This window comes from Sinohyriopsis cumingii, chromosome 4 (assembly GCF_028554795.1).
Source record: "Sinohyriopsis cumingii isolate HCF-2022 chromosome 4, ASM2855479v2, whole genome shotgun sequence".
Classification (NCBI taxonomy): domain Eukaryota; kingdom Metazoa; phylum Mollusca; class Bivalvia; order Unionida; family Unionidae; genus Sinohyriopsis; species Sinohyriopsis cumingii.
In genome coordinates, this window is record NC_142964.1 from 40,348,287 (window position 1) to 40,375,557 (window position 27,271).

General features: G+C 35.8%; 1 protein-coding gene across 2 annotated transcripts; it reads left to right on the forward strand.

Annotated features, from left to right (window-relative positions):
• The first annotated feature begins 233 nt into the window (after positions 1 to 233).
• On the forward strand, positions 234 to 13,461 carry LOC149801028 (putative amine oxidase [copper-containing]). 2 transcript variants are annotated; one of them, XM_089955060.1, is made up of 4 exons: positions 234 to 529; positions 929 to 1,050; positions 8,854 to 10,953; positions 13,075 to 13,461. In XM_089955060.1, the coding sequence occupies exons 2-4, from the start codon at positions 970 to 972 to the stop codon at positions 13,378 to 13,380; spliced, it is 2,487 nt and encodes an 828-aa protein (XP_089811186.1). In that variant the 5' UTR covers positions 234 to 529; positions 929 to 969; the 3' UTR covers positions 13,381 to 13,461. The 2 variants fall into 2 exon arrangements, with proteins under 2 accessions (XP_089811186.1, XP_089811185.1); XM_089955059.1 differs by lacking the exon at positions 234 to 529 and adding an exon at positions 575 to 739.
• Positions 13,462 to 27,271: the final 13,810 nt, after the last annotated feature.

Below are 27,271 nucleotides of genomic sequence, written 5' to 3' on the forward strand. Positions count from 1 at the left end.
ACATCGAGGCTATGGATCAGTAGGAATGTTTTCATTGCACGATATAGAGAGTAATATTTTGTTTTATCCGCTCTCGTGAGAAAACTCTGTTAAAACGTGCTATCAAAATATGGTATTCTAGGTCAATATGACTATTTATATAACTATGCTGTTACGATGTGTTTAAAATAATTTCTGCCAACTAAAACATTTCCAGAACACGTCACGTGGCTAGATTTGACGCACTGATAACTATAATAGACCATCAAAAGTCAATAATATGGAATCAATCTGTGTATTACTGTCTGGGCACCGAACGTGTTCTAAATTAAACAAAAATATCACAATGTAAAATAAAAGGATAACTCTTTTCAAGCTATCATGATCAAGGACTATAATTGTCAGGAAGTAGGAAATAGCAGCTGCGGCTTTGGTGCGTCATCGATAGATAGGATCTAGCATTCGAATAATAAGGGAAACATTTGGATAAGTGACTATGTGACCGTTTTTTTTTTTTTTCCATAGCTGTTTAGAGGAAGAGATTGACCAAGTAAGTAAAATAATAATTTTATTCACTACTACAGATTTTGGTGTGTGTATGTGTGTGTGTTTGTGTATGTATGTATGTATGTATGTATGTATGTATGTTATGTATGTATGTATGTATGTATGTGTGTGTGAGAGAGAGAGAGTCTTTCTGTAACTGTGTCGATGGAATACTTCCTCCAGATACAATTGTATTTGCTTCGTTCACGCCTAAGTAAATATCCATTTAACTTAAGAGTGATTATTTCTTTATCATTTGATACAGATCTTTGAGACATTCGTTTGAATATATTTGTTGTAAATTTTATGGTAAGAATTCAGATGCAGCAATTAAATTAAAATAGTTCATGTTCAACGTATTCTCTGGAGATCTGATGAGTAACATAGCATTGAACTATTTTAGATATTTTTCCTGTGGTCACTGTTTCAAATCGTCAGAAGAAAATGGCAGACAAGAAAGAGGAGACAATAGAATTCATGGAGGGCCCTGCAGAGAATTCATCCTCCGGATCACACAAGAGAGAGGCAAGCTGCTTTATTGTTCTCTGCTTTCCTAAGTTGTTTTTTTTTTTCTTCTTCTTTTAAATAGCAATGTGTGGTTATCTAGATTAAATATATCTTAATGCTATCGCAATTCCAGTTCATTATCGATGTATCAATATCAGTATCAAGGTCTTAAGCATTTTCGATGTATCAATATCAGTATCAAGGTCTTAAGTTAGCAACAAAATTGTTGAACCAGTACACAGATTCCATTCGATCTTTGTTGTTTCTTTGGAACACACACTAATGTGCAGTACACATGGAATATAGTCAAATTGCAGTCAATTTACTGATTTTTTTGGCCAACTTTGTCACATCTTTTCAATTTTTAGATCTCTCTCTCTCTCTCTCAAACTTAGTCTGTCTCTCTGTCTCTGTCTGTCTGTCCGTCCGTCTGTCTGTCTGATATCGAGTGGCAATAAATCATGTGATCAGTCTAAAGACTAGAGGTCCCGAGAACCTGAAAAAACTGGTGCTAATGTGAAAGTGTTTAATCTGGAAAAGGTGTCAATCGTAAGAATAGTAGTAAGTAGTGGGTTTGTCCAAAGAATAGCGGTTGCTATTGAAAGCAGGTGGTGGTCAGAGGCGACAAGCATAATGATTTCTGCGTGATAATTCGAAAATTAATAATCCGGGTACTGTATGCGAGCCAGCGGCACTTGCGCAGATAGGTCGTGATCTTATTCAGTTGATCGGCGCTTGTCTTTTTCACGAGGCGATGGTGCCAACATCATCGCTAGCCAAGGTTCTAATACGATAACCGTATCTACACCTAGACGTACTGAGCAGACATTTCTGTGCTTCGGATCTGTGAATTTTATTAGATGCGGCGGCAAGCTACTACATCCAATAAAAACTAAGTTGTTCGAATTTGAACACTGTTCATACTAGTCCGATAAATCCCCCTCCCATATTATATGTTGATACTGATGGATGATATGTGGGTATGATGTCACCTGTTGATTTAAAAGTGCAATTTTTCTGCATGAGATTTTTTTCGGGAACAAACCTGAGTACACTTTGGACACATACGGGTAATTGGTAAAAGCCATATCTAGCGCGAAATTCAAAATGGCCACAGGACAGATGGCTGTGCTGTTCCACGTGGATTTGCTATGGAAATATAATGTACATGTCACCAAGAGAACCCTACAGCCGATGGTAGCTCCACAGCCACGAGAAATACCGGTAAGTATATAAAACATACACCGATGTGTGCAGCCAAGATTGTCTGCAGATTTGTGAATCTTTTAATGAATAGGTGTTTTCAGCAACTCAACCGAAAATCAACATCATTACGGATGAGGAGCTGATTTATCGGCTTGTGTTCCTACATGATCTTGACAAAGGGAGAACACAACTTGAATGGACTGTTAAATAAGCAACTTTCCACTGCCGGTCAGTGTTTGTACAAATACGTTTCACTTAAATACACCTATAATGGCTTCCCTCTGGTACATTTTCATACTTTCATGGTTAAACTTACAAAGTATCCCTTTTAAGTCAATTGCCTCCACCATTTCCGGCCGATGTACAATGCACCGGTGTTACACGCTATTGGTTAGCTAACATTTCATGCTATGGGAGGCAACTCATGAAATCCAATACATGTCGCTTCGACAAAGCACTAAAATATCTCTTCGATCCTCCAAGGTGTATATAAGGTTATCATATCAGAACATTGGCTAGCGAAGATGGGGTACCGACAGCTAGTGTACCGCCTATGGCCAGGAGGTTACAGTCTTAAGTGACACTGGGTGTATTGCCGTCGTGATATAGCGAATGACCAAATGCTTGGTTGGAAATTCCAGTCTATGCTGTTCGATCAAACGATTGATCGCTTTCTCTTCGCGATAATATAAATCGAGACTCCTTCGCGACTGATCGAAACGGTTAAAGTGCTGCGCATGGAGGATCCAACACTTGACATAATGATTGGAAATGCCAAATGCTCTAGAATTTCCGCACTTTCGGTTTCTCATTTTACAAGCAGCCTAAGCTATTTCGCAGCCACGGACCGGAAACAGGCGGTTTGTAAATTGAAAGTTCCCGAAGCTGTGATCGTTATCCCGCGCGATGAACTAATGTATGAGCAAAGACGTATCAGGGTGTACGACCGAGTGTATTTACGGTCGCGCAAGAACCCGGAAGGGCAGGTTACTTGATCAGAAAAAATACAACTGATGGGGTGTTGGCTGAATGTATTAGCCCTGCGTGAATACGGTATATAATGATACTGCCAACAGTGCGATGTTTGCCACAAAACAGTAATACATATGTTATTAAATCTATCATGTTATTGAACGTAGTATATTATTGAACATAGTATGTTGTTGAACGTAGTATATTATTGAACGCATTTGAAAATATGATTCGATCATATTGTTTTGATACGGGTAAAGAGTGGGATGTAGGCATTCATTTACTATTGTTTGCTGTTAGGGAATCAGTTCAAGAATCTTTAGGTTTCAGTCCCTTTGAACTGGTTTTTGGACACACTGTGCGTGGACCATTTAAGTTATTGAAAGAGAAACTTCTTTCTAATGAAGATTCTGAAATTAATCTTCTTGATTATGTTTCTAATTTTAAATACAAGTTGTCAAAGGCTTGTGAGGTCTGCTCAATCCAAATCTGCTCAGTCCAAATCTATTCAATCCAAAATGAAGTCAAGATATGATAAAAACTCGAAGGAAAGGAGATTTCAGCCTGGTGATATAGTCCTAGCTCTCTTGCCAATACCACAAAATCCTCTTCAGGCCAAGTATTATGGTCCCTACACAGTTGACAGGAAGATAAATGATTTAAATTACATCATAAATACTCTTGGGAGGCGTAAACAAAAACAACTCTGTCACATTAACATGCTAAAAGAGCATATTGAAAGAAATAGCCAGGTTAAACATGCAATTAATTTAGTTGTACCTGTCCCACTCAGGCAAGATTTAAGTGAAGGAATATCATCGGATTCTACTGACACTGGATTGACAAATCTTCGGAATTCAGAAATTATGAAAGATCTAGACCAGAAACGTTCACAGTGGCAAGTGCAAGAAAGAAATGAACATAAACAGTTATTATTTGAATATGAGCACTTATTTCCATATGTTCCTACAACGACAAACACAATTTTCCATGACGGTGAAATTGTAATATCCAGATCTGTCATTCAACACCCGTACAGGATGAACCTTCTCAAACAGGAATACTTGAAAAAGGAAATTAAATATTTGTTGGAGAATGATGTTATAGAGCCCAGTAAAAGTGACTGTAGTTCACCATGCATACTTGTTCCAAAACCAGATAGAACTTTCCGTATGTGTACTGATTATAGGAAGGTGAATAGTGTGACAAAAACAGATTACCAAGAATCGATGACTGTATTGATAAGATCGGGAATACCAAATATGTCACCAAATTTGACCTTCTGAAAAGATTTTGGCAGATTCCATTAACGGAAAGAGCAAGGGAAATTTCGGTATTCGTGACTCCAGATGGACTTTACCAATATAAAGTAATGCCATTTGGGATGAAAGGGTCGCCGAGTACATTTCAACGTCTCATGAATATGATTACCTCTGGTCTAGACAATTGTGATGCTTACATCGATGATGTCATCATCAACAACGACACCTGGATATAACATTTAGTAACAATTCAGAAATTCTTTGACAGACTCACTGACGCATGTTTGACAATTAATTTTTCTAAAAGTGAGTTCTGCCTTGCTAGTGTAACTCTCCTAGGACACACAGTTGGACATGGACAAGTTAAACCTATAGATGCTAAGGTCGAGGCTATCTCTGAATTTCCCGTGCCTACTAATAAAAAGCAACTGATGCGATTTTTAGGTATGGCCGGATATTATCGAAACGTTTGTTCCAGTTTTTCTAACATTGCTAAATCCCTGACAAATTTATTGAGTAAGAAAAACAATGTCCTTTGGACTGAAAAATGTCAGGAGGCTTTTGACAAGTTGAAAGCCATACTTAAAAGCGCACCAGTTCTTACAGTTCCAAATTTCAGCCAATCTTTTAAACTGTCTATTGATGCAAGCGATGTTGGGGTTAGCGCAGTTTTGATTCAAGAAGATGAAAGTGGTATTGATCATCCAGTGTGCTATTTTTCCAAGAAATTAAATAAGCACCAAAGGAATTATTCAACAATCGAGAAGCAATGTTTGGCTTTTAGAATGGCATTACAACATTTTGAAGTTTACCTTAGTTCAGCTCCTTCATCGATTGTTGTATTTAGTGACCACAACCCCCTTACTTTCATTGGTAAGATGAAAAATAAAAATCAAAGACTACTAAGGTAGAGTATCTTGTTACAGGAATATAATCTTGACATCAGGCACATCGTGGGAAAAGATAATTTAATAGCAGATGCACTTTCCCGTGAATAGAAATAAATTATTTCATATACATTGTTTGTAATTCATAAGAGTACTTCTTATGTTTTTTCTTAAAACTCGTGTATTAATCTATGGTAAAAAGAAAGTATTATCATATAAATCTTTATTTTTTATGGGGGAAGGTGTTACGTATATCTGATTTAGTATATATTTATTTTAATTTAGTTGTTTGTTTGTCAGTTTTAAATTTTGTATTTTTTATTTTTCTTACATGCTATTGTAATGTAAATTTATTCATCGGAGATGATATTTTTCCAGAAAATTGTTTGACCTGAATCATTCTTTTCATAAACAACAGGTGTTGGCCTGGATGCTGACCTTGATTAAAAATTAGTAAACAAAGCTCTATTTTTATTTTAAAATGATTGGTTGTTGTCAAGGTCATGATGGGACTTTGGGTTTAAGATGTAAACAACATTTTTAAAAATTTATTTCTTAGAGAAAATGATTGGTTTTCGTCAGAGTCATTTTTGGTGTACGTGACATAAATGCGATCACGTGACCTCCTTTGATTTCGCAATTCTGTTTATTCCATAACAACGCATTTGTTAGTTTTAATAGAGATGTGCAGAGAGAGAGAGACAGAGAGAGAGAGACAGAGAGAGAGACAGAGAGAGACAGAGAGAGATTTCTCAGTTTTGGGCTTTTTATACTGATGTCAAGTTATTCTGTTGTAGCTAGATTTATAGTTCTAATGTTCTTCAGATCAGTTGGATTTCAAAGGATTAATTCTTTTTTCTCTGGAAATATTTTGAGGAGTGCTCACATAGAAATTTCAAAAGACATTGCTTACAAATTTAATTTGGATTTCCAACACTGGAGTGCCATTATTTGTATTGCTACAAGGAATCTTGGATTTTCTATCAGGATTCGAACTTGAAAGTATTAGAACATTTATTACTAGGACTTTTGGAATTTAAATCGTGGATTATTCTTAGATTATTTTTGGATTTGATTCTTGAAACCGTAAGTTCTTTTTTTCATTTTTACAGAATTTTTCCAGGAAAATTAATTTTTTGTTAAATTTTAAAAAGCTTGTTGTTTTCACTCTTTCTCTGTTACTGTTTATTCGAGCCTAAACACGTGACAATAGGCTTTCGTCAATTGATCAAGATCACCGTGTTTAATGTAGAACAGATGCCAGATATGGAGGGCTTGTTTACCAAATTGGCAGGACACGATTATATTTTAAGACTGGGTCTCACTAGAAGATATTTGCCATGTGCCATCCCCTAAGGGTCCATACCACTTTTGCAATCATGCCCTTTGGTTTGGTCAAAGACGGTATGTCGTGAGTTAGTCGTAAGCGCAAAGTTTTTAAATTCTTGGAAAATGTAGATAGCTTCGTTGACGATATTCTTATATACACGCATGCCTGGGAAGAGCATATTACTGGTTTAATCAATTTATTCGACAAACTCCTCAATGCTAACCTCACAGCAAGACCCACGATTATAGTATATCGTTTTCTAATAATTCTAGACCTGAAACCAAGAAACAGATTATATCGTTCCTTGGGGTAATTGGTTCGAAAAAAAAATTCCAATCCATTGGCGGACTTAACCAGAAAAGTGCATCCAAGGAAAGTTTCTTGGAGTTCATGTCAGGAAACAGTTTTAACAATCTTAAAGGAATGTTTAACAGTGCACCTATCCGAAAGTTGCCATAGTTGAATAAATAATTTGTTTTGAGAACGGAATTAAGAGTAGTTTGGCTGCAGGAGTAGGGTGTGGTGGGGGTAAAGGTACCGATTATTTGTGCCAGTAGGATATTCTCTGATTGACGAAGAAATTGGCATTGGCGTAGGAAATAGTAAAATATTACACATACCTTTTCGGAAGTGAATTTATTTTCTCCAAGAAATGGACAACAGGCCGAAAATGTAATTAAACAAAGCGAAAGTCGCCATCTCATAATTGATGCATCAGTTATTGACTTTAGAGCCATATTGTTTCCCGATCGAAGAAATTAGGTCAGTTTATTTAGCAGACTGTGGCTTACAGATATTTGTCTTATCTTAAGGTTCTGGTAATGCCAATAATAAGTTACACTTTACAGAATTTTACCTTACTCACGTTTTGAGATTTTCTAAAGGTATTATCCACTGTAACATGATGAAGCGAGATTGGAATTGGATTTAGCGAAGACAGAGGGCAATTTCGAGAATGAGTTGTGTATCTATAATGCAGTTGAACGATGAATGAATGAATCTGCCTCATACTCGTGTGCGTAAGTTCAACAGTATATTTTAGAGAACGATGACCACGTAGTTCAACAGCGGATATAAGAAAATGACAGTATTCCCGATTGGAACTAAGCGGAATATGCAACATCTCTAACGAGTAGTCAGACGAGAATAAACATATGGAACTTGTAAATAAATATGATTGTTATAGAAGATCTCAAATGGGTAATGATTTATTATTGAATTTATGAAACTCGTTGAATTATGTCCAGCTTTTGATTCAATATTAAATCAATGCCCATTTGAGACTCTTTTTATCACATACTTTTTATTTCAGTGGAAATTATTTAGATAGAAGAAATAATAATTATGTTCATTTTGACAGACGTTGCACCATAAAAATATTCCACAACAAAGTTGAACAAGTATTAAAGTTTAAAAGTAGAATACACTTTTCTTGCAAACTATAGGTCAAAGAACAAGCGTCCTTTTGAATAAAAACAGAACATTTTACACAGACAAAATTATTTTTCAACACAATGTCCTATGTGAGTGATGTCGTATTGTTTGATGCAGTACCCGTTAGTGTGCAATAGACGATCCATGTTTACGTAACCTAACATGTCACTTTCACAACTAAATATGAAATTGTTGCAATATTCATTTGAAAGGTTTGCTTGATGCAGAAACTCTCATATTTATAGTAATGTATTTGCGACTGGGTATTTGCAGTACTTAGAACAGTAGACTACAGAATATGTAAACAAATTTCACTTTGAATCGGAATTGCATCACATATTTACCGCATAACATGTGGACCTGGATTCTGATCACTTTGGGGTACAAACTTAACATATTTTTTAGCCTGTCTGATAATATTCTTACGCAATATGAGACATTGCGCAAATTGTTTTTCCTCCTCAAACAGGTGGATGCATATGGTTTAAAATATTTTATGAAGAAAGAATATTATTATATAAATTAGATAATATTTGAATTCATTCCATGCCTGTATGACAATACTTTCTCTATCTCTCTCTCTCTTAATCGATCGACGCCTGCTAATATTGAATGCTTTTAAATGATTTGCTAAGTGGTTAATAATTTTATCCTTATTTGTTCCACATTGCACATGTAATAATTTGTTGTATCTGTTCATATTTTTAATATATTTTATCATGCATTTAAGATGTCGACGTCGAAGTGGAATACACGAAGGACACCTGTCACCAGAAAATGTTTCCTAGCTTCCATAGCTCTGAACGCTGTGCTATTGGTTTTACTAATTTGCCTCGTGATTTTATTTACTCGTTTGTCTTGGCATAAATGCATGTCCATTACGCCGAAAGTATGCCTCGAAGATCGACTTCAATCCAAAGCAGACGACACTGACGATGAACATGACATTTTTGGACAAATCAAGAAGGATGAAATTCAAAGCATTCTACACTATCTTGTGGAAAACAAATCTTTCCAGTTATCTCATCCTGAGTCATTGTCGCATTTTCCCCAAAATTCCATATATTCTGTAGAACTTGCTGATTCCAGAAAACAAGATGTTTTAGATTACGTATCCGGAACTGCTCCGATGCCAGAGCGTGAAGCAATAGTGACCGTTTTTTACCCTCTAAAGCAACCGCCGATTGTCCAACATTTAATCATTGGGCCTTTATCAAACCCAACAAAGACAACCCAACACAAGGCGATACCCTACAAAGTAAGGCAGGTCAGTTACCCTGAATTATGGTCCTTGTACAAGCGTCTCTTTGATTACAAAGAACTGGATGAAATTTTGATGGAAAACTTCGGAGCTGCGATGTTCAATTGTATTGAAAACGGAAAGAAGAAGTGTGTGACGATTCATAAGACTCCGCTATCTTTAGCTTACACAGGAGAAAGAAAAATGTGGCTGTCTTTATACTACGACATAGAGTATTATACCTTACATCCAATTAACATGTTTCTCCTTATGAATATGAACTCTCTGAATTCATCCGATTGGTTTATTGAGACTGTTTGGTATCAAGGGCAGTTGTATGGTACTTTTCAGGAGTTTATATCTCTTCTCCGTGGAGGTAAAATTACTTCAGTTCATCAAAGGTTTCCAGAATCTGGTCAAAGGTCCAGCTCCTTAGGTAGATCTCTCTGGAACAAACCGAAACCAAAGTCTAAAAAACCGAGAAAGAGGCCCCCTTTGCAATTCGAACCGAATGGGCATAGATATATAATAAAAGGAGAATTCCTTCAATCGGAAAATTGGCACTTTCGATGGAAAGTAAACTTGTCCAACGGTCCGAGGTTGTTTGACATTAGATTCAAAGGAGAGAGAATTGTTTATGAACTTTCCTTGCAAGAAATTGCTGTGATATATACGGGACACAACCCAGTGTTCGCAACGGCCGGGTTAGCGGATAGTTCTGAAGGTTTGGGAATAAGAATGGGCAGCCTTGTTCCCGGAGTCGATTGTCCTAGTCACGCCTCCTTCCTGGATGTTCAGATTTCATCCGGAGACTTCCTGGAAGGGGCCGATTATCCAAATTCAATTTGTATTTTTGAGTTAAATACAGGATTGCCTCTTAGACGACATTACTGTAACAGTCCAGGTCATGCTGGCATGCTCTACGGAGGGCTACAGACGACTTCATTGGTCTTTAGAACCATATTTGCGATAAGCAATTATGACTATATCTTGGATTATGTTTTCTACGAAAATGGTGTCATTGAAACGCGAATACACCAGTCAGGTTATGTGCTAACATCATTTCCGGCGGAACAAGAAGCGCTTTACACCATGAATATTTCTGAAAATGCCGCGGGACATCTTCATCTGCATTTGTTCCATTTCAAAGCTGATATTGACATTATGGGAACAGAAAACAGGTATGCAGTTTACGAGGTGTCTTTGCAAAATGCCTCCTTACAGTGGTCAATTAACAAACCACATTCCAAATTCAAATACAGTAGCCATTTAAAACGCACAGAACGCGAGGCTGCTTTTAAATTTTCATTTGATACACCAAAACAGCATGTTATCTTCAATGAAAGACACAGAAACGTCTTTGGACAGCCACGTGGTTACAGAATTTCAAGTAATAGCTGGGCAAATCAATTGCTGCCAGAAAACAGTGGGTTCGAAAGATCCATTTCATGGGCCAGGTATCAATTGGCGATAACCAAACATAAAGATGACGAGCAGACAAGCAGCTCTATGAATACCATATTTGACGCCACAGAACCAGTAGTGGATTTTGAAGGCTTTCTTGCAGATGACGAGGATATTGTTGACAAGGTAAGCAATTCTTTTAAATCACTTATCTTCTTTAGAAATAGCTAGATAACAGTTTTTTCGCTGGCGATGTTACTAATAAAACATTTTTTTGTTCAGTTTAATTTTCATTAAAGTATACCTGATATTACCTAATAATTCATAAACTATCCGTTACGACAAATGTTCTCAATTTGGTGCACTTATTGTGCGTGATTTTTTTATTGTGTGTGCTTTATTATGTCATGACTAGTATTCATTTTGCCTAGTCTCTTTAGCAACGTTGATGCCATCCCCGTTCGTGCCGTTAGCTAAATGTAAACGTTCTTGTGCAAGCGCAGATTCTAAAATGATCTGTTTAAATTGAAACTTGCTTATCTATAATGTATAGTGATGGGGAATACTACTTTGCTTGTCATTAAAATGAATTTCCCATCTACGGGGGTGGAGAGGGGGTGGGGTTGTTTGGTAAAGAATAACACTTTAAATTTACAGACTTCGATGGAGCAGAATAAATATTTACTAAGTAGTATAATCTACTGTTTGGATTATCGCCTATGAAGACAGTTAAAATTTTTACAACCAACGCAGCCCATTGTCATATCGATATGTTTGTCTTTACTGTCTGGAGTCGAGACCCTGAGTCATAACTTTGACACCCATTGTCATATCAATATGTTTGTCTTTACTCTCTGGAGTCCAGGCCCTGAGTCATAACTTTGACACCATTGTCATATAGATATGTTTGTCTTGACTCTCTGGAGTCCAGGCCCTGAGTTATAACTTTGACACCATTGTTATATCGATATGTTTGTCTTGACTCTCTGGAGTCCAGGCCCTGTGTCATAACTTTGACACTATTGAGATCCCACTCTAGATTTTTGTAATGTAAAAACCACGTCGTTTAAAAGGCCGTTTCTGAGTCTCTTCCTACCCTCTATTCCCATCTCGGGGTGCGATTATAACTAGAAAATTGTTTATAGCTCAGAAACTATTCATAGTCCACCCCTAAAGTATTTGGAATAACAAGGTGAATCAACGCGTTTAGTCAGCATTGGTTCCTCGGCCTGTCTTTGCGCCACGGTGTTTAGTATTTGTGTGAATACATGTCATCAATGGAGATCACAAACACTTTAATGCTGAATACGCTTTCATCGTATGTCAATGTTTTCTACCAAATTATGGTCAGAGTTTAAAATCTATTCAGAACCCACCCTATAACTATGTATGCTGGCATAAGGGCAATTCACTTTATAGTTCGCAACAAAAATGTGGTAAGCTAAACCTGAAAAAGCCTAGGAACCCTTGTTCATATATTCTTTCAAATATTCTGTTATACGATGTTAACCTAACAATTCGTTTTGTAAGATCAAAGCTACCTTAGAATGTACATGACATGAACCTGGTTGTTAGAGCTGAGAAAGGAGTTTTTCATAAGTTATTATTATTATAAGAGGATCCTAAATTTTCAAAATTAAGCATTTTGTCTTCTATTTCATTAAAGAGCAAACGCCTGATTGCCGGTTTCCATTAATTAGTCACGCTTTTCCACGGACTATTTTATTTGACTCTATATATGATATTCTTGCCAGAAATATTTTATTGTAATTTAATTTTTCATGACAGAAATGGAGTTTTCCACAAAAAATGCCTGTAAGGACTGGTTAAAATGCTTTATTTTATTTGTATTACCTTGTGATCTGCTAGTATATCACCTATTGGTTGGCATTCCTATAAATTTTATAAGCAGAAATCCTCCTTAGCAATGAAACAACGACTTTCCAAAATATTAGAGAAAGAAAACATCAGAGAACTCGAGCTCTGTCCAGTCTTTTTATTAGTCTACTTTCAAACCCGTTTTACCATTTTGTAACCAGACATTCAACGTAGGAAAATCAAACATTTAGTCGTTGCATTTGCTCTGAAAATGTCGAAAAATGTTAAAATAATAAAGTTTTGTAAATTTTGCTGTCAGACATTATAGGGCTATAGAAAACAAATAGAACGGAACTTTCTGATCTTAATTTCCATTGAATATGTTAACAAACGTGTGTTAAGAAGTAGGCCCCTTACAACTGATCCGTAAAGTATCATATGCTATTTATAGTATAACTATATTTATTAAAATACTTTCTTTCCGTTTAGGATCTGGTTGCTTGGATAACCATAGGAGATTATCATCTACCTACCAGCGAGGACGTTCCTAATGTAGCAACGGCCGGAAAGAGTCTCTCTTTTACACTGAGCCCTTTCAATTATTTCTCCAGCGACCCTTCCATGAAATCGTTAGATGGGATTTATATGACCAGAGAAGATTCTCTTGATTCAAGCTCAGGATCGATAAAATTTGACCTCTATGATAATTACGAGGAAAATTTTTGCCCGTTAGAAACCTTTCAAATAAGAGAATTTGTTGGTAACGGATCGAAATTGTTCATGCAGGCTCCATAAAACACTTGTAAGACCAAATAGTTTCGAATATGCTACAGTAAATGCTCGGCAACCGATGTCGAATAAAGCAGCTCACTTGAACCCGAGTTCCTCGTTCCTACAAGTTCAGCCATTTGAATGTAGGATACTATTTTGATACACGACCACTTCAAATAAATTCTCAGAGTTAGAATATCTAAATACTATTAAATTTTTGGAGAATTTTTAATTATCCATTTGACACAACTTCGTCATATATATATATATATATATATATATATATATATATATATATATATATATATATATATATATATATATATATGATGAAATTGTGTCAAATGGATAATTAAAAAGGAAACCTCGTGTGTCTAAGGTTGCTTAACCTTGTTGTAAATTAGAAGAAGCTAACATTTATTTTTTTATCACATGTTTTTTTCAAATAACTTAAATTCCTTATCATCCAAGTTCAAATCAAATTAGCGCGATATCCACAGTTTAAAAACAACAATTTTATTAATAATGTTTCATAATTACGTAAAGTTTTGTCAATTTAACAGTGGCTGGTTTGAGTCCAAATATCATTATATTTTGCACGATGAACTTAAACATCTGATTCTATTCTGAACGAATCAAAGACCTTTTAACGTCCATCAAAGACCATTTAACGTCAGTCATATACCTTTTAACGTCAGATAGTGAAACTGAAGCTGTAAGACCCTTAGGTCTGACAATGTAAAAAAAAAATCTTTATTAGTAACAAAAGTTTGTAGGGTGTGCAGGGGAACAAACTGTGTCGTTACACAACAGAGTGTTATTTAGATTTATTTCCCTTCACACATGACCTAAAAAAAATCCCCTGCTAAATCAAAGAATTTTTAAGTAAAAAATGAGCGGTATGTATAATTCATAAAGTAAAGTGGAGTTATTCATATGGAAATATTCAGTCGCATTAAAAGGCGTAGACGAAATGCAATTGTCTCATATTTTGTGAATGGGAATTGGTACAAAGGCTTTCGATGGTACTTTCACGAACACACAGTAAGAAAACCAGGAAAGGCAGGCAGTACATGTAGTTAGTCTGTTATAGATGCAAAGCAGCAAACAGCGCAGAAAGGAGGATGCATGATAATACGAAGTGAAATTGATACAAAAAAATAATATTGTCGTGCAGGTTAGAGAATTTTTAAATCATCCCGCACTGAGAAGAATCGAATGCGGTTACAGCTTTATTTGGCACCTATCGCCTTGACTACACGCACACACACACACACACACACACGCATATATATATATATATATATATATATATATATATATATATATATATATATATATATATATATATATATATATATATATATATATATATATATATATATATATATATATATATACACATACATCGTTAAAGAGTTTTTAGTATGTAGGTAGGGAGTAAAATTGTAAACTGACTAACTGACTCGTTGCTAAGTGAGTATGCAAGTATGCAGGTTACAATGAAGAGTATCCTTCGCAACGTATTAGACACGCGCACACACACACATTCATACATACATACATACATACATACATACATACATACCACGAGATGTATCCATTTTTTATTAAAAGGAAACGAGGCTTAAAACATTAAATACACCACAGTATGTGTACCACTTAACCGGGACATTTACCGTATAATGTCGACATGGTTTGCAGCTTTGTATCGTTGATAGTATAAATAGGCAGATAAATCCCGAGGAATCTGCACACAAACCATTACGGCTAACCATATTCTTGTAGGTTACTTGCTGTAATTTCAATTTCAAGGTTTTAATCCAGCCCAAAGTCCTTTTCTCTCTCACTCCACATATCTGCGTAGTTTGTCCGTTATGAATAAGATGGGCGGGGGAAACAGAAAGCAGAAAGGAATGTGTACCATCTTACATTCGTTTTGAAAACAGGGATTATGAATACTTTTTATCGTTTTTTTCATACGTCACTAATGATTAATGTGTGGAAATTTGTCATTGAATCACCTGCAGCAGATGGTCGCAAGAATGCTTTTATGTGCATATTATTGGCCCATTGGCGTATCACAGTTTGATATACCAATATTACTGGTATATTAAAATTGCTTTATACCAACACTTTAAATGCCATGTTATTTTTATATATATATATATATATATATATATATATATATATATATATATATATATATATATATATATATATATATATATATATATATATATATATATATGAGAGGGAGATAGAATATAGTTAAATTATTGTACATTAAATGGATATAATAATAACAATAATAATAATAATAATAATAATAATAATAATAATAAATACCATCTTACAATAAATGTAATTTTATCAAGTTTATATTTAATCTTTGAAAGTCTCGCATATAACTAGCAAAAAAGATGTTGATGATGACGATAATGATGTCGCCATAATGGCTACCAGTATAACAATACCCCACTGCGGCGGCCACTGCTACCATCCCAATAACTACTACGTTTACAAATATTGCTGCACCACTACTAATACGGTCGGGGGCACGGAGTGGAAGAGCGGTCTAAAGCGCTCTCCGTTACGGATCACAGCCATCTCACCTCTGTCTGCGTGGGTTCGAGTCTTACCAGTAGCTTCTCGTGGGTCGGTGGTTCTTTCCGGGGTTTTTCCGGGTTCTTCCCCCACAATTAATACTGGCCGTCATGTATAGCCTATCGTGTGCTGAAAAATGGCGTTAAACCCCACAGCAACAACAACAACAACAACTAATACGGTCAAGGCCGAGCTTAATTCTGTGATTTCTGCCATTGTTACAGTTGCTGCTACTTTTATCATCAGATATGAATAAAGGTGCTTTTCTGTCATTTACGTCATCTATTTCTGAAGTTTTCGCTGCTGCCACGTTTATTTTTTACAACAGCAATAACAACAACAAGAACTACTACTACTACTACTACTAATAATAATAATAATAATAATACAGCACAGCAGCGTTCTCAGTACCGAAGTCAATAATGATGATGGATGTTCTGTCTTCCACTGTGACATCACCATTTCAATCAGTTGTTTTCGGGCAACCTCTGCATTCGAACAATGGAAGAAGTGGGCTTTTGCGGATTGTATTGAAACATGAGAACCTGTTTTTTTTTCTTATTATTCTTCTTTTAGGAATCACCTGTTAAGCCTTAAGGACACACAATACTAATTAAGCTCCCATTTTAAACGCATGAACCATCATAACATTAAATACATATATATATATATATATATATATATATATATATATATATATATATATATATATATATATATATATATATATATATATATATATATATTCTGGTTCATTTTCACCCATTTTAGACTGGTTCCCATATCATTACTATCGTGGTTCCTTCAGCTACAAATGGTATAAACACATCTTATATAATGCCAGTATTAGATCAGATGGCGTTATAACATAAAGGATTAACAACTCATCATCTGAAGTGTACAATTGCACATGAAGGTTTGGGTGGTATATATTTAACCCTAATGTCCAATGTGCTACTGACATCGACGAGAGAGAGAGAGAGAGAGATATTATGACTATACTAAAACAAATGACATGCTGTATAGCGCAAATGCACATAAATAAAAAGGGCTCTTTACAACTATCCACGTATTCTTCGTCTTTTTATTATTATTAATTTTGTTATCATCATCGTCGTCGTCTTCGTCCTCCCTCAATCGGCTGTTCCATCAAGGAATTTTGCAAGTAGAGGTACGGAAAAAAATAGTGGTGCTGGTTAACAAATTATTCATCAAGTAGAGACGGTATTTATTATATTCAATGATTTACAGTTTAGCAGAAATAGGAGAGCCCCTAGAAAAATGTAGGCAATGAGGCTGGTTTGATAATACGAATTGAAATTTAGTTTTCCATGTCCTTCAAACAAAGTCGTCAAAAATGAAACTCGTAATTAGTAAGTTTTAATGAGGATACGATACAGAGATTTATCCTGAACAGACGGACACACAAACCTCAAAATTACACCGGTCACAAGGCGAACTTGAGACATGGGAGCATAACTATCGTTTACGTTTGATTTATAACATTATTGCAATAGGAGTAACGATTACATTTGAGCTGAAAAATTGCGGTTGCATTGTTACAGCAGAGGTGGACAATTCAGTATTACATTAGGGATGGAATATTCACTGTGACATCAGGTGGTGGACATCATTTACAATAAGGGTGGACAATTCGCTGCTACATCAGAGTGGACAACATTTATTAATAATTCAACACTCAGTGAAACAACTGGAACTTAGTTATGCGCTAGTCATCCTTAATGTGAAGGCGATATAATGTTATATCATTACGCATCGTCATAGGGATTGCATCAAGCTTCTTGGAAGCTAATAATGCAAAAAGATATTATCATTATTATTATTATTATTATTATTATTATTATTATTATTATTATTATTATCATTTCAAAGTTAATTGGCAAGACTCGTGTCTTTCCCCAGCGCAAGGTATCAGTTTATTGCAGGAACAATGAATAATTGTCACGAACATCTTATCTCTCCACTATAAACACACAATGGATGCTATCCTATTTCTGTATAAAGAGTCGGTTTAGATTAACACTAGCTTGATCTGTTGGGATGCTCCTCTTTTGCCTCGGAGGCAAATTCAGAATGACTCAACCCAATTTGCAGACTTTTATTGCATTAGAATTACGATTAAGCATTACTTGGAGCATACAACAGTATATGACACGTGACTAGCCACGTGTTTCACCAACAGTCACCCATCTGCTAAACACTCATTCACGTCTCGCCAAATCTCGCACACGCCGTCCCATCTGGCTACACGCCACACAAGATGAGAGCTTTATCAAGTTAACTATAGAACTAAATTTTATACCAGAGCTTAATCAAGTTGCTTATAGAGTTGATTAAAGTTAACTGGACGCTGTATTCCGACATTTTACTGCCTGTATAGTACTGCTTTTTTGTCTCATGAAATAAACACAGCCCGTCAATGTGCGCGTTCCAAATATTCACGTGCTTGATTTGACACGATTGGCTCATATTTTGAGTTCCCATTCATATTGTCGTTATTTAATGCATTCAGACGAATGACACAGGTTTCCACGAATCTATAACTTCAATCCTCTCTGTCCTTATCTGCAGGGCCGACCGTAGGATGTGCGGGGCCCTAGGCAGCATGAGGGGCCAAAGGCAACGTGCGGTACCCAAGGCATCAAAAGAGATGAGCGGGGCCCCAAGCAAACAAATTGCATTGCGGAGTTGATTTCCAGAAGCGCTGAGCATAAGGCGGTTATCTTGTTCACCTTGCCCTAGTGTCGGGCCTGCTTATCTGTTAAGTCCATACACAGTCTGTTAGAATGATCTGGCCCACGCAAGACAGCTAAACAGTGAGAAGAAATTGCACGCTTCATATAAATCTTGGTCTTGTTTGTTTCCTTTTTTGTTTTGTGTTTTTTTTCCCTACAGTACAACAATCAAAGAATGGTATTTAACGCTGATGTAATTGGAATCCTTATTAGTCATAGTCAGCCCTCGAGGTGTGTCTATGGGCAAGGCACTTCATACCCATTTCATCGGCACGAGTCGTCTATCATATGCTGATGTACCGTAACAATGCACTTCTGCATTAGTAAATTAGTTCAAGAATATTTTTTGACTCGAAAGTTAAGATCGTTCCTGTTTAATTAAACCGGTTGAAGTTAATTTGGAATTCAAACGAGAACACCATCCTTCTTGTGAACATTCAAACAATCCTTATAAACAAAGAATGCGTCAAGTTAAAAGAATTTTTTTATTTTAAAAAATTCTTGAATAACGCACGTGGTTTGAAAAAGTTTATTTAAACTAATGAAATATACAAGCCGTTTGTTCACTATTAAAGATCTGACTTGCTTTTTTCATGTCTCGATGAACCTTGATAAGGCTATACACATGAAATCAAACTCGAATCAAAAGTGTATAAATCACATGGAATAAATCAAATGAGCTTTTTGAATGATGTCAGTATTAAAGTCATTTTAAACAACATAGACATAAACACTTATCTTTTCTCTTTTCTTCTGGATTAAAAACAATATATATATATATATATATATATATATATATATATATATATATATATATATATATATATATATATATATATATATATATATATATATATATATATATATATATATATATATATATATATATATAATGTAGCATAAATAATACCATTTTAGGGCAAAGTTGTGAACATCTATTCAACACCCTGTGAAGCTTTATTTGAAAAGTGGTTACCTTTTGAAGATAGAGTAAAATAAAATGAATCAAAGCTCCTGTAGAAATACTTTCTAATAATAATCATCAAGTTATCCCAAAACGCAAAACTGAAATATTAAAAGAGTTTTGCATACAATGGCGCTTGAATATGGAATATCATTCAGTGGCGTTCTAAGGGTAAATGGCCACTGGGGTGACAATGATGACTCAAAGGGGTTTTTGGTGCCCCAAGACCTCTGGCGCACGCTATTTTATCGCCCCGAGACTTCAGGCGCATGGGACAACGCCCCGTCCGTCCAACCTCCCGTTAGTAAGCTACTGTTATTATTCCTGGAGATATTTTGTACAACTTTTGATGCCTTTGATAGCTTTGCAAACTTGACGTGTTTTGCTTCCAGTCTGTGACAATACTTATCTCATGTAGTTCATGCATATTTTACTGTTGTACATAATGGGAATTCTGTACAGCTTAATACCTGCTGACTCGGTCTGAGATAAACCTTTCGCTCCACAATCCATGTAGAATAAATAAAGCAATTATTGTTATTATTATTATTATTATTATTATTATTATTATTATTAGTAGTAGTAGTAGTAGTAGTATTGCTACTACTGATGCATCTACTACTACTAGTAGTAGTAGTAGTAGTGTTTTTGAAATCGCTTTAAATTTAGAATTAACTCCTTTACTGGATACAGAAAAACAAGTAATTCTCTTTCCAGTTAGAGTATACTGACATGCAATTGAAAATAATAAAGAGACGCAAAGCCATATGTAAAACATATTCCACAGCTAAGCATATCTAACAAATATCTGAATCCGTTTTCTCCGTTAATTGATATCAGCGAGCTCATTTCTTAAAAGTGCTGTGAAATCAGCATTGGGACCAATGAAGAGTGATAGAAGCATTATTGCCGAATTCCCAATGAAACCATATAAATTTTAATGCTGAAATAGAATTCCTAGATAAATAATTACATTGCATTTTTCAAAAAAGAAATTTAGAACTGAAAATTCAATTTCTGAAGAGAGATCGTTGAAAGGTCCCTCCCTCCCCATTGGATACAGCATAGGTTGTCAACTACCAATCAAGCCATTAAATGTAAATTTTAGAATGGAAAATGACAAATTCTTCATTTGGAATAATCCGACGGTTAAAACGAGGTTCGTTCTATCAGTCTGGTCATATGAGTCAGATTTGACAAAACATTTGGTGATTCTGAACATGTTCTTGTATGACTATGCAAATTAATTATTTTAGGGACTAACCACTGGCATCGCTAGACATGAGAGAGATGTTAGGCTTGACAGAGACAGTAAACATGATAGAAATGTTTGGGTTACTTTCAGGCCAATCGTTATATCTCTTGCCATCCAGTGTTATACAAAGTATGGCAGGTTCATATTTGACAGAGCACACAAATTATCTTCAGGAGGAAAGAGAACCAATTCAGCGGCAAATAAAGATACATTGAAAAAGTATGTCGACTGCTGTCCTTATTTCTATGTTCTATGCAAATGATCTATGTCCACCAAAATATTTGCAGGAATACGAAAAATGCGTAAAATCCACACATGTGGTCTACATTTGGGATATAATGTAATATGTAAAATAAAAATGCTCAGTATTTTATATAATGAAATATGTAAAATAAAAAAGCTCAATTTTTTAATCATTTAAATACATATTAGAGAAAAAATCACACAAGAAAATAAGTGGAAAAGAAACATATTAATTTTTCATATAATTCTGAGCTTGACTTGGATCCGCCATTAACTGTCAGCAATTTGCTAGGAATATCTGTTATAAAGAATCCATTCAAATCAGCTTCATTTGGGTCGACTGACTGCTCTAATCAGGTAAGGATTCCCATAAAAGGCGATTTATTACATTATTAACTTTTTTCAAAGTTTTATATACACTTGAGGCTTGAAACATCACCCAAAAGATCTTGAAATATTCATTTAACTTAACGATGTGGATTCGTTCGTTTTGTTCGCTTTGTCGGACTTCCCGAATAACACGAATCGCCAAATTTGTTCTCTACCTTTAGTAATACGCGGCGATCACAAACACAATTTCATTCAATTAGGAGAAGACCACTTATCATTCTAGATAAACTAAATACGATCAGTTTGTTGAAGGTTGGGTTATTCCTAGCGGAGTCATAATTTCTGGTCGTAGTGTTAACGATAATCATGCGCTTAGTCTCTGGCGGACGTGAAAGAAGACACTCAAATTACAGCGTATCTCTGTTCTCGTCTCCACAATTGTTGATTCGACGTGGATGGCTTTGATTAGAACCTTATCAAGTCAATTTCAATAGTAATTCAACAGATTGCGCCGAATTAAAATTAATCGCCATTCATCACTCTGCCATCGGGTACAATACTGTACAGTTAGCTAATTTAGAATACACATATACATAACCCATCTGAAAAGAGATGACACTTGAAATATGCGGAGAAATAAGACGTTAAAGCAGTCTGCGCTAAGGCTTCTGTCAAGAGGGAAGCAGATGTCATATTTCAAAGATATTAGCCTTGCTCACTCATATCAATCAGGATTATGATTGATACTTTCGTGGCACCGGTTACGCTCCGGAATTCATCTCGTCGCCAAAAAAATTAATCTCGTCCAATACACATGCCGATTTGGTGTTAAAAAGGGAGATATATCGGAATATATTGAGGAGGGAGAATCAGATGGCCTTCTGTTATCTGTCGGCATGGGCAGAATATTGGAGACTTTCTCGTCAAAGTGATAGGTTTTTACCTATCCTTTTTCGGTTTTGCAAAATGAGTTCTCATTGGGAAAATAATCCACCAGAAACCCAATACCTCAAAAGAATAATACAAAAATCAGTTCTAAATATTAAATCGTGAAGACAGGCATTATCCAAACTTTCAGATAACACACACACACACACACACACACACACACACGCGCGCGCGCGCACGCACGCACACACACGCACACAGGCACACATCGACCTGATGTCAGATCATATTTTAAATGGTATTAATCTATTTTAAGTATAACAATAGTCACTCAAGTTTTCTTGCAAAAACGATGTGTGACACAAAACTGAATGCGGCTGTTTAAATAAAAAGTCTTTCTTTGCTAATTTCTTTAAAACATAATTCTCTTCAGCAGAGAGACAACGATCCTATCAACAAGCTCTACGAAACAGAATGTTAGGTTTTGCACGCTCTACTTTGGTATAATTCAAATCCTTGCAAAGTTGCTAGAGCGAGAAAAAAAAAAGGTCTTTGTGGCCTAATTTTTCATGTGGTGAGTATTAAACTCGAAGATGATGTTGTTTGGCTATTTCTTAACGGCCTTGCTTATCATTCTGACAAACATGGGAGCTGAGTATCTTTCTCAAAGACTAACAGAAGCAGCAAATCATGGAGTGCCTGGGAGGGTATCGAGCCCGTGAATATTGATAACGACAATAGTGATAACGACGACAAAACGTTGACAAAAAGTACACTTTTTAAAATATACGAAGTAAATTTATTATCATCGGATTAATAAGACAGTGCTATTACTCAGGCTAACACATGTTCTGGTAAGTGTGAATGCTTGCATAATTTCTCAGACGAATTCTAATTCAACAACAGTTCCAGAATAATGGCATGAAAGAGCTAGAATAACAAACCGCACGAATGAAAGGGGACACATTCAACTTTCAGGCAAATGTATGCCACGATGTAAGCGAATTAACATTTTAATACATGAAAAAATTACGTTTATCGTTGGACATTACAACAAACAGCATTATCTCTAAAAAGTATTACTCCGACAATTAGCTAAAAGCAAATAAAGATGGAGCCATAGGAGTATTATAGTCATAAAGAGCATACGTATCACGCATACAGGACAGATATAAGAGCATACGTATTATGCATAAAGAACAGAGACAATACCATATGTATCACGCATACTGGAAAGAGACAATACCATACGTATCACGCATAAAGGACAGATACAATACCATATGTATCACGCATAAAGGACAGAGAAAATACCATATGTATCACGCATAAAGGACAGAAACAATACCATATGTATCACGCATAAAGCACAGAGAAAATACCATATGTATCACGCATAAAGGACAGAGACAATACCATATGTATCACGCATAAAGGACAGAGACAATACCATACGTATCACGCATAAAGGACAGAGACAATACCATACGTATCACGCATAAAGGACAGAAACGATACCATGTGTATCAAGCATAAAGGACAGAAACAATACCATACGTATCAAGCATAAAGGACAGAAACAATACCATACGTATCACGCATAAAGGACAGATAAAATATACGTATCACGTATAAAGGACATATCACGCGTATAGGACAGGGTCAATATCATATGTATCACTCACAAAGGACAGAGACAATACCATACGTATCACGCATAAAGGACAGAGACAATACCATATGTATCACGCATAAAGGACAGAAACAATACCATATGTATCACGCATAAAGGACAGAAACAATACCATATGTATCACGCATAAAGGACAGAAACAATGCCATACGTATCACGCATAAAGGACAGAGAAAATATACGTATCACGTATAAAGGACATATCACGCATATAGGACAGGGTCAATATCATATGTATCACTCACTAAGGACAGAGACAATACCATACGTATCACGCATAAAGGACAGAGAAAATATACGTATCACGTATAAAGGACATATCACGCATACAGGACAGGGTCAATAGCATACGTATCACTCATAAAGGACAGAGACAATACCATACGTATCATGCATAAAGGACATATCACGCATATAGGACAGAAACAATAACATACTTATCACGCATACAGGACAGAGACAATACCATACGCATCACACACAAAGGACAGAGAAAATATACGTATCACGCATAAAGGACATATCACGCATATAGGACAGAAACAATACTTTACGTATCACGCATAAAGGACATATCACGCATATAGGACAGAAACAATAACATACTTATCACGCATACAGGACAGAGACAATACCATACGCATCACACACAAAGGACAGAGAAAATATACGTATCACGCATAAAGGACATATCACGCATATAGGACAGGGTCAATAGCATACGTATCACTCATAAAGGACAGAGACAATACCATATGTATCACGCATAAAGGACATATCACGCATATAGGACAGAAACAATAACATACTTATCACGCATACAGGACAGAGACAATACCATACGCATCACACACAAAGGACAGAGAAAATATACGTATCACGCATAAAGGACATATTACGCATATAGGACAGGGTCAATATCATATGTATCACTCATAAAGGACAACGACAATACCATATGTATCACGCATAAAGGACAGAAACAATACCATATGTATCACGCATAAAGGACAGAAACAATACCATATGTATCACGCATAAAGGACAGAAACAATACCATACGTATCACGCATAAAGGACAGAGAAAACATACGTATCACGTATAAAGGACATATCACGCATATAGGACAGGGTCAATAGCATACGTATCACTCATAAAGGACAGAGACAATACCATATGTATCACGCATAAAGGACATATCACGCATATAGGACAGAAACAATAACATACTTATCACGCATGCATGTATAGGCCACATATACATGTTGCCACTGTCCATGTGTCCAACAAACTTCATTTTTGACGGCCGGTATCGTAGGCATCGTTGCACACTGTAAATAAGCACGACTTTGGTTTGATGTTTTACGGCGCAGCAACACAAGTAGGTTATTTTGTACCGAGGTAGTTGGAATAAAATGCATTGCCCAAAAGCACAACACTGGTGCCGGCCCGGCTGATGCAATCGTTGTGTTCGAACACATACTGTCTTGGTCCCAACGCTCGTACTCTAACCATAGAGCCATGGAGGCTTCATAATGACCGGAGAAAGGACTGAAATACTATTGTTTTTTTTTAGCATTTTATTGTTTTTCTGTAATATTAGGCAGACGAGAGGGTCGCAATAAATTGCATATGATATCTCACTCTGTAATATTGGGCAGACGAGAGGGCCACCATAAAATTTCGTAGGATTTTTTTCTGTAACACCAGGCAGACGAGATGGCCGCCATAAATTTCGTAGGAGTTTTTTCTTTCTTTAATATCAGGCAGACCAGAGGGCCACCATACATTACAGTGGATTTTTTTCTCTGATATTAGGCAGAGGAGACGGCCACCATATATTTTGAAGGATGTTTGCTCTAATATTAGGCAGATGAGAGGGCCACTGTAAATTACATTGGATGTTTCTGTAATATTAGGCAGACGAGAGGGCTACCATAAATTACATAGGACTTTTTCTAATATTGGGCAGACGAGAGGCTTATAATAAATTGCGTAGAACTTTTCTGTAATACTGGACAGGCGAAAGGGCTACCATAAATTGCATAGGACTTTTCTCTACTAGTAGGCAGACGAGAGGGCTACCATAAATTGCACAGAATAATTTACTCATTGTGATATTAGGCAGACGAATGTGTCACCATTCGTCAATGAGGGTACTCGTTTCAGTGGAATTTTCATTGTCTATTCTGATGGGGAACGCAATGGTTTTGTTTTCGTCAACATATGATGTCGCCATTTTTCAAATGTTTAAATTTCTTTTACTGAAAACTACAATTTTCACCCACTGAACAGATTGGTTGATGAAGTGAATATAATTTACACTGATCTGTATGCAGTTTTAACGTGATTATTGGGTGGTTTAAGTTGTTTTTTTTATAAACAAAATTAAACTAAACAAAACAAAACAAATAAAAAGCGCCTTAAAATATACATAATAATCCTTACTCAAACGAATATTTTCGTAGAGGGTAAAGTAAAAGAAAAGGAAAAATAAAGCATACCACCCACCCCCCATGTACAGACCTATTAATGGGTCATCATGATGATACAATGGAGTTCTCACAATTCTTTGTTCAAATGAAGTTTGATGTCATGCCATGAAAGGGTAATTTAAACGCTGGTCGTTTTTTACGGTTAGCACCGGATTTCTCTTTCATTTATTTTTTGAACATCATTGGTGAATATACCAGTCTAACTTAACATGGGGCGTTCTTGGCTTGGAAACATATAGACGGCTTTCGGTCATGTCCATTTTGGCATGTGCACTGTGGAGTAACTACCGCTCCGCAGCCCCTGCAATGGGTAGAGAATTACAACGTTGTTATTTTGAAGCAATTTTGGGGGGTATTGTTTTCAACATAAATTTTGTTAAAATAACATTTTTGGTAATATGGAGGTGTTTTAAAAAGAAAGAAGAACATTGGTCTTCTTTGAAACAAACGAAAAGCTATTTCACAAAACATTATCATAATAGATTTATCTGCGCATATATTTAATTGCTATTAACATTCCTGCTTCATAATTATTCCAGACGGGTCAACTGTTAATTTCGAAGAAAATTTATAAAAATTAGGACTCTGTAAGATCTTTTGGTTGGTCAGTGTATGATGGAGCTTGTTCTCTGATCCGTAAATCAGAAATAGGCAAAGAACAGTTGAATTGTGATAGTTTTCTC

Excerpts from the sequence above, each read along its gene's own strand:
- LOC149801028 (XM_089955059.1), top strand. The coding sequence starts at position 691 with ATGGAATACTTCCTCCAGATACAATTGTATTTGCTTCGTTCACGCCTA. Across the intron at positions 740-928 it reads TTTGCTTCGTTCACGCCTAA|ATATTTTTCCTGTGGTCACT; the intron begins GTAAATATCCAT and ends GAACTATTTTAG. Across the intron at positions 1,051-8,853 it reads CCGGATCACACAAGAGAGAG|ATGTCGACGTCGAAGTGGAA; the intron begins GCAAGCTGCTTT and ends CATGCATTTAAG.